This window comes from Triticum aestivum, chromosome 4D, assembly GCF_018294505.1.
Source record: "Triticum aestivum cultivar Chinese Spring chromosome 4D, IWGSC CS RefSeq v2.1, whole genome shotgun sequence".
Lineage (NCBI taxonomy): Eukaryota > Viridiplantae > Streptophyta > Magnoliopsida > Poales > Poaceae > Triticum > Triticum aestivum.
The window spans coordinates 514,535,276-514,544,291 of NC_057805.1; the positions used below are offsets into that span (position 1 = coordinate 514,535,276).

At 50.9% G+C, this 9,016-nt stretch overlaps 1 protein-coding gene across 2 annotated transcripts; it reads right to left on the bottom strand.

Annotated features, from left to right (window-relative positions):
* Nucleotides 1-343: 343 nt before the first annotated feature.
* LOC123100781 (cytochrome P450 71A1-like) lies at nt 344-2,280 on the bottom strand. Of its 2 annotated transcripts, none has more exons than XM_044522657.1 (2): nt 1,192-2,280; nt 344-1,127 (listed from the first exon to the last, which is right to left on the bottom strand). In XM_044522657.1, exons 1-2 carry the CDS (start codon nt 2,158-2,160, stop codon nt 471-473), a joined length of 1,626 nt encoding a protein of 541 aa, XP_044378592.1. In that variant the 5' UTR covers nt 2,161-2,280; the 3' UTR covers nt 344-470. The 2 variants fall into 2 exon arrangements, with proteins under 2 accessions (XP_044378592.1, XP_044378593.1); XM_044522658.1 differs by having other exon boundaries at nt 345-1,109.
* Nucleotides 2,281-9,016: the final 6,736 nt, after the last annotated feature.

Consider the following 9,016-nt stretch of genomic DNA (forward strand, 5'->3'; position numbering starts at 1 on the left):
AAAGTAGTTAACATGAAAAAATAATAGCACGGTTGGAAACTACGCATTTTGTGATCAACTTACATATATAAAAATAATAATCTGAGCAAAATTATAGTATGATAATATTTAACATCTCTGTAAATAATAAAAGTAGGGACCTAGACAGACTGAAAACATATTGAATTGGACCTACTGAGGCTAAACGCGAAATACTAACCAGCGCCTAGGGCGTGAGATAGCGGCTACCGCAGTTGAGCCAAAGCCCAACAGAGAAAGGGAATTAATATTGAACCGTGGGTTATTAAAATAAAAAAAATCAGAGGCTATTGTGTAAAAATGCTGACGGTGAACGAGTAGGAACGCTCCGTCGCTCTTACAGATGCATGACATTGAAACGCTTCTTGATATGAATACAAAAGAAATAGTTGCATCACATAGCCTTGAAATTGCTAGAATCAATTCGAGGAGCACAACATGATGAATTCGAACTACACATAGCGACTGCACGACGCCCGTGGTGTAGCGTGGACGTGAAGGGGAACCCTCTTTCGCGAGGTGATCCCAGGCGCCTCCTCCATGTCCACCACCTCCTCCGTCGCGCCCTCCGGCAGCGCCCAGTTGAACTGGCCGAGGAGGTTGGCAATCGCGATCTCCATGATGGACATGGTGAAGTTGATCCCCGGGCACACCCTCCTCCCAGAACCGAACGGTACGAGCTGGAAATGCCGGCCCCGGAAGTCCACCTCGCCGCCGGCGCCGAGGAACCTTTCCGGCCGGAACTCCTCCGGAGACTCCCAGCTGTCGGGGTCCCTTCCAATGGCCCACGCGTTGACGATCACCATGGTCTTGCTCGGCACGTCGTACTGCTGGATCGTCGTCGGCTCCATGGCCTCGCGGGGGATCAGCAGCGGCCCCGGAGGGTGCAGCCGCATCGTCTCCTTCATCACCGCTTTCAGGTAGACCATCCCCTGTAAATCTTCTTCGGTGATCATATCGGAGTTGGTGCTTACGGATCTACTCCTTAGCTCGTGTTGTAGCTTTTCCATGGCTTCCTTGTTGCGGAGCAGCTCTGCCATGGCCCATTCGAGCACGATGATGGTGGAGTCTGCCCCTGCCCCGAAGAGATTCTGCGTGCCCGGCCAGAACTACGACATGAATTTTTAGGTAAAGTCACAGTCAGTCAGTGAGTGATTCATTCAGTGCGCGTACCGCTAGGAGCCCCTTGACGTTGTCCCTCGTGAATCGCCGCGCCGCCGTCTTCTCCGTGGCCGCACTACCGGCGCCGGAGGTATTGTTGCCGAGGGACAGAAGCACATCTACGAACGTGCTGTCGTGCCGCCCCAGCGCCTCGCCTCCGTGGACTCCACCCATTCGTCTCTCCGCGGCGTCGACGATCTCCTCGAGAACCGCGTCGATCCTGTCGAACGCCTTGCCGACCTTGGCGTCCGTGCCGTCCACGGCGCCGAGCCACGCCAGGCTGGGGAAGTAGTCGCCGACGTGGAACGTGCCGAGCAGCGCGTTGCCCTCCTCCAGCAGCGCGTCCACCTTGGCGCCCCACCCGTCGGCGCGCGTGGCGGCGCTCGCCCCGAACACGATCCGCCCGATCACGTCCTTGGCGAAGCCGGCGAGGAGCTCGCTCAGGGGCACGACGCGCGCCTGCCGCCGGACCTTGTCCAGGAGCGCGCCCACCTCCTCCTCCCGGACGGCGCGGTAGGCGCGCACCCTGGCGGGGCTGAGGAGGTGGAGCACGCAGGTCTTGCGGGCGCGGAGCCAGTAGGGGCCGTGCGGGGCGAAGGCGACGTCGGTGCAGCCGTAGAAGAGCTTGGAGGGGATGGCGAGCGAGGGGCGGGTGGCGAAGACGTGGTCCTGCGCCAGCATCACCTCCCGGGCGGCGTCGGGCGAGGACAGGACGACGGCCGGGACCTGGCCGAGGCGGAGGAGCATGACGGGGCCGTGCGCGGCGGCGAGGGCGGCCAGCGCGCGGTGCGGGAGGCGGCCGCCCGCGAGCTGGTGCAGGTTGCCCACGAGCGGGAGCCGCCACGGGGAAGGCGGCGGGACGGTGGCGAGCTTGGAGCGATGGGGTCGCTTCTGGGGGTTGGAGCGAGCTGCACGCAGGAGTAGCAGGATGGACATGGTGGTGGCCACGGGGAGGAGGAAGAGGAGGATGGCGTCTTCCATGGCCGCTCTGTCGTGGATCCGTGGGGTTGGTGCGGTGCAGCTTGCAGACGAGCGGCTGATGCCCGGATTTGACGGATCTATCTTGCATGGGGCAGCAGACAACTACTCTGAGAAGAAAGGTGGGAAGCAGAAGCTCGATAATGGCCAGACCGATCGGGCATGTGGCATTTAATACTCACTCGACGTGGGTAATGATATGATTTTCAATGTTACAGTCTGATCATCGATCGTGTGCATGGGGACGACCATGCACATGCATGCATTGCAGGAATCAGGACTCATCTTAAATACGTACTAACCTACCACAGCGCTAGTGTCAAAAACATTGTTACATTATGAATGAAGGAAGTAAATCCCAGAGATTAAAGACTAAGAGCAACTCTAGCAGATCCCGCAAAAAGCCCCGACCCGTAAAATAACCCCTAAATTACGGGTTGGCGCGGAAAATCCCGCCCGAACAGACCCCGCAAACGCGGCCGGCCCGCAAAAAATTTTGAGGGCGCGGCAAAAACTTGACCCCAACGCGCGAATACGCGGGTTTGCCCCCCGGCTCGTCAGTGGCCTGCATATAGCGGTAGCGGTTGGTGGGGAGGACATTTCAGCCCGCGCTTTTCCCTACCAACCACCTCCCCTCTCCCCCTCGCCCCGCCGCCGGGCCGCCGCCCAAGATTCCGGCGGGAGCACGACGAAAAGCCGCCACACGCACGAGGTTGCCCTCTGCCCCCCCCTCCTGCGTCGGCGGGCCGGATAGTTGCGGATCTGCGGCCCTTCATCGCGGGCCGCCGGATTTGGCTTTTCCGGCCGCCGGTGGATGCGCCAAGCGATGGAATGGTCGGGGAGCATCTCGCGCAGCCCCGGCAAGGTCGCATCGCCGCATGCAGGTACGGGTCGTCCTTCCGCCGTCGTCGACGGTTTGCGGGCATGGATTCGGCCGGCCGTCCACCGGGCTCGGCGCTCGCGCAGCGGCTCTGTGGCTCGCCGATGCCGCTCATACAGTGCGACGACTGCACGCGGACAGTGCTGCGGCTAACTTCGGGCATGCCCAAGCACCCCGGATGGGTGTCCTTCAAATGCGAGAACGACGGGGTACGTGCTGTTTTCATTCGGCTCATTTTGATAGCTCATTCTTTGGTTCAATTGCGGTAGCTCATGTCGAACATCATTATGTGTGTAGGAAGATGGATGCTCATTTTGGTTTTCGGAAGGCGAATACATTGATTTATTGATAGAAAGAAACTTAATAGACGTTCGCGCACTCCTTTGTAGAATCGAAGGTAATGATGCGGCTGCATGTGCAACTAGAGGGGAAGCAACGTCTACTTCTTTCGAACCAAAGATGAAGAAAGAAGAATGCAAAATCAAGAATCCGCAGATCAACAACGAAGGCATGGAGAATATATTAGTTCAACTAGTGGGAGCAGTTATGGAAGTTGAAAATCTTCCAAAATGCCTACTTGTGGTTCTTGTTTTCTTTGGTCTTGCTATTCTAGCAAAGATTTGATGATGTCTTATGTATCCAATGTTGTTGAAAAAAAGCAAAGAAATGCATTATGTTAAATCAAATTAAGATGCAAATTTAGGTTTTCCAGGCCGGGAGGAGCGGCGCCAGACCAGACCCCGCAAAGCCGACCCGTAAAAAGCATATTTCGCGAATATCCTTTTTTACGGGTCCGTTATGCGTGGTCTGCATCTGCGGACGTCCGCGCCAGCCCGCTAAGCCGTTTTTTCGCGAACTGCAAACGCGTTTTGCGCGCCGATGAGATGCGGGGTCTGCTAGAGATGCTCTAAGGGGCAACTCTAATGTGGATAATCAAAACGGACACCACAAAAATATTCGTGGACACCTCCTGAATGTGTCCGTGGACAACTTTAAGGATCCGACGTTAATCTTGGGGTAAAGAGGCAATGGAGGCTGTCCAACCGGAATTATTATATTAAATAAAAAGAGGATACCCAATCTCTACTTCTAATGGACGAGTTGGTTGAATAATCCCTCATTTTCGACTGGTTTTTTTTCGACTGGTTTTTTTTAACCGGTTTTTTTCATCAAATTACCCCATCCCCACGCCCACCCACCGAACCCCACCGAGCCGATCAGGATCGCCCCCCACCGAGCCGATCAGGATCGCCCTGACGCCCTGACGCCCATCCCAGTACCCCGCTGCCGATCAGATCGCACGACGTCTGGATCGCCGCGCACTCCACAGCGCCGCCGCCGCGGAACGACTCCACAGCACCGCCGCCGCCGCTGGCAGCTTCTAGATCGCGGGGCGCCGCCCGCCGAACGACTCGACTGGGCCGCCGCCGCTGGCAGATTCTAGATCGCGGGGCGCCGCGGAACGTGCGATCGGCGACGCTGTACGGTTTCAACCCCAGGTATAAACACACAGGTTTTCTTTCTTTGTTATGTCTACGTGTACAGATCGTGTTCAAAATAGATGCTGCCATGTCAGACTTCCGTGACCTAAAACGCCTCATATTAGTGTACAAAGGATCGTGTACAAAGGATGCCAGACTTCCGTGACCTAAAATGCCAGACTTCTGTTATGTCTACTTTTAACAGTCACTGAAACAGTACAGCATAGTTGCATCAATCAACATATCACAAATTCTTTGGCCGACGATATTTGAGGTTCAGAGCAGTCCTTGAGAGTAGTTTTGACTGGATTCCAAATTGATTTGGAATTAACAACCTAGATCACATGCCCGCGACAGCGCATTAGTAATGAAACAATTCTCGGATTAGTAATGAAACAATTCTCGGAAACAATCAGCAAAGTAGAATTGTGTCCCTCCAAACCTGTCAGCGCATTAACACAGCAATGGGAAGATAAAGAATTATTGTGAATAGCAAAGAATAGGTAAGTTCGCATGAAAATATGTTACCTTTCTAGATTCTAAACCTGTACAATAGCAAGCTGCGCTTGTGATCTTCGACGGCCTTCATCAGCCTGCAGGAAGATGAACATGACATCTTAGCATCTTGGATTCTTAACATGTATCCAGCAGAGTCAGTTCACAAAAAATGCAAAGTAGCAAAGTTTGACAGGTTTGGAGGGACATAATGAAACCTCACGCCCACCAAATATGTTACCTTTCTAGATTCTAAACCTGTACAATAGCAAGCTGCGCTTGTGATCTTTGACGGCCTTCATCTGCATGCAGGAAGATGAACATGACATCTTAGCATCTTGGATTCTTAACATGTATCTAGCAGAGTCAGTTCACAAAAAATGCAAAGTAGCAAAGTCTGTTCGACATGTCTTTCTATTTTCATATATATAGCAAGACTCATAAATCTGTAACATCCTGCCCTTATGGACTGAATCTGTTGGACATGTCTTTTTTTAGTAGTTACATATGGGGACTCCACACAGCAAGCCAGCGGAACAGACAACTTCATCACATGTACCTGCAGGTATATGTTCACCTATAAATTGTGCTACACAAGTCAAACATATATATGTTCAACTATATATGTGTTGCAGGCCCGATGGAGGGGACAAGTGTTGACGACTCTAACGAAGTGATTATACCCGTAGCCGATGATGTTGACAAAATTTACCCACGTAGTCCAGGTATAAGGTTTATTTTTATCCTTTTTAGTTGAAAAATCATACCTAACAGACTTGGGCACACCCGATTCTAATGTATCAACATCTTTACTTCTAGGAGTCCATATTACTCCCTCCGAACGGATGATACTTGAGACCGATGGTGATAGCACATATGATACTCCAGGTATATATCAACCTCCTTGTATATGTTGAGCTACATATTTTGGTATGCATGTCAAACACCATCACAGGAGATGTTGCAGGCCCGATGGAGGGGCCAAATGGTGACGACTCTATACAAGGAGTTATACCTGGAGCCGACGATGTTCACAAGAATTACCCAAGTAGTCCAGGTACTAAGGCTGTGCATATATACTGAGATTGCTTTTATGCTTTTTATTATGTGATAAATCAAACCTAACAGACTTGGGCAGAACCGATTCTAATAGATCAAGCGTGTTACTTGTAGGAGTCCATATTACTCACTCGGACATGACGATACTTGAACAGGCCGATTGTGAAATGACATATGTTCATCAACCTTCCCATCTGATTTCGGGTACGTATTATGTTGTATAAAGGTTAAGACCATGTGCCTACAACTTTGCCTTGTTTCTGCGATGATATTATATATACTGAGATTGCTTTTATGCTTTTTATGTGATAAATCAAACCTAACAGACTTGGGCAGAACCGATTCTAATAGATCAAGCGTGTGACTTGTAGGAGTCCATATTACTCACTCGGACAGGACGATACTTGAACAGGCCGATTGTGAAAGGACATATGTTCATCAACCTTCCCATCTGATTTTGGGTAAGTATTATGTTGTAGAAAGGTTAAGACCATGTGCCTACAACTTTGCCTTGTTTTCGGTTCAATATATTGTTATGTTAACATGATGCAGACAACCCTCCAATCTCATTCCTATATAATGTAGATTCGTTGCCAGCTCTTAGTTATCTGACAAAATAACTAGCTAGCATGCAACGTGACAGTTGGCAAGAGAGGCCGCATAATGTTCCACGCCATCCTCACAGTGATATCACTAATGCAGATCAACCATCCTCTGTGGACCTTGACGAAAAAAGAGAGTTGATAAAAGCTCGGAGGCGAGCTGCTTATAGAAAGAAAAAAGAGGAGGCTACCGTCAAGCAACAAGAGGAAAATCTGTCTGCCCTTACGATATCAGGTAAGAATGCTTTATGGGAAGGCACCGCGATGATATTATATATACTCCCTCCATTCCAGAATATAATTTTAATATCATTTCACATGCAGATATGCTGAATGTGGGTGGGTTACCTCTCGGTGATATCACTAATGTGTGTCAACCAACCACGGTGGACCTCGACGATAAAAAAGAGCAACTAAAGTCTCGGAGAAGAGCTGCTTATCGAAAGAAAAAAGAGGAGGCAGCCAGCAAGCAAAAAGATGAAAATCTGACTGCCCTTTCGATATCAGGTAAGGATGTTTATGTTTCAGCAATATGATGACCGTATGTATACTTTCTTAGTGAATAATGTAGGCGACATATGTTTCCTCACCCCAACCCCACGAATAATTGACCAAGAATAGAGAATAAAAATAATTGACCAATAGTTGACCACTGTGTTAACATACAATTCCTGATCATTTAGCTATACATCATTGTTTAACCTGACCGTGCATATATATAAAGTAAGCGTTTGTGTAGTACATGAAATATTCTTGGACAATGAAGACCCTAAACCCTACGTGCAGATATGCAAAATATTCCCCTGCTACCTCTCGGTGATATCACTAATGGGTGTCAACCATTCTCGGTGGACCTTGACGAGAAAAAAGAGCAAATAAAGGCTCGGAGGAGAGCTGCTTATCGAAAGAAAAAAGAGGAGGCAGCCAGAAGCAACTAGATGAAAAACATGTTGGGGAACGTAGCAGAAATTCAAAATTTTCTACGCATCACCAAGATCAATCTATGGAGTAATCTAGCAACGAGAGGGAAGGAGTGCATCTACATACCCTTATAGATCGCGAGCGGAAGCGTTCAAGTGAACGGGGTTGATGGAGTCGTACTCGTCGTGATCCAAATCACCGATGATCCTAGCGCCGAACGGACGGCACCTCCGCGTTCAACACACGTACGGAGCAGCGACGCCTCCTCCTTCTTGATCCAGCAAGGGGGGAGGAGAATTGATGGAGATCCAGCAGCACGACGGCGTGGTGGTGGAAGTAGCGGGGATCCCGGTAGGGCTTCACCAAGCACTAACGGGAGGGAGAGGTGTCATGGGAGGGAGAGGGAGGCGCCAGGGGCTAGGATATTGCTGCCCTCCCTTCCCCCCACTATATATAGGGCCAAGGGAGAGGGGGGGCGCAGCCTTGGCCCTTCCTCCAAGGAAGGGTGCGGCCAGGGAGGAGTCCTTCCCCCCCAAGGCACCTCGGAGGTGCCTTCCCCCTTTAGGACTCTCCCTTTATCTTATCTCTTGGCGCATGGGCCTCTTGGGGCTGGTTCCCTTGGCCCATATAGGCCAAGGCGCACCCCCTACAGCCCATGTGGCCCCCCCGGGGCTGGTGGACCCCCGGACCCCTTTCGGCACTCCCGGTACAATACCGATAAGCGCGAAACTTTTCCGGCGACCAAAATAAGACTTCCTATATATAAATCTTTACCTCCGGACCATTCCGGAACTCCTCGTGACATCCGGGATCTCATCCGGGACTCCGAACAACTTTCGGGTTACCGCATACTAATATCTCTACAACCCTAGCGTCACCGAACCTTAAGTGTGTAGACCCTACGGGTTCGGGAGACATGCAGACATGACCGAGACGACTCTCCGGTCAATAACCAACAGCGGGATCTGGATACCCATGTTGTCTCCCACATGCTCCTCGATGATCTCATCGGATGAACCACGATGTCGAGGATTCAATCAATCCCGTATACCATTCCCTTTGTCTATCGGTATGGTACTTGCCCGAGATTCGATCGTCGGTATCCCGATACCTTGTTCAATCTCGTTACCGGCAAGTCTCTTTACTCGTTCCGTAACTCACATCATCCCGTGATCAACTCCTTGGTCACATTGTGCACATTATGATGATGTCCTACCGAGTGGGCCCAGAGATACCTCTCCGTTTACACGGAGTGACAAATCCCAGTCTCGATTCGTGCCAACCCAACAGACACTTTCGGAGATACCTGTAGTGCACCTTTATAGCCACCCAGTTACGTTGTGACGTTTGGTACACCCAAATCATTCCTACGGTATCCGGGAGTTGCACAATCTCATGGTCCAAGGAAATGATACTTGACA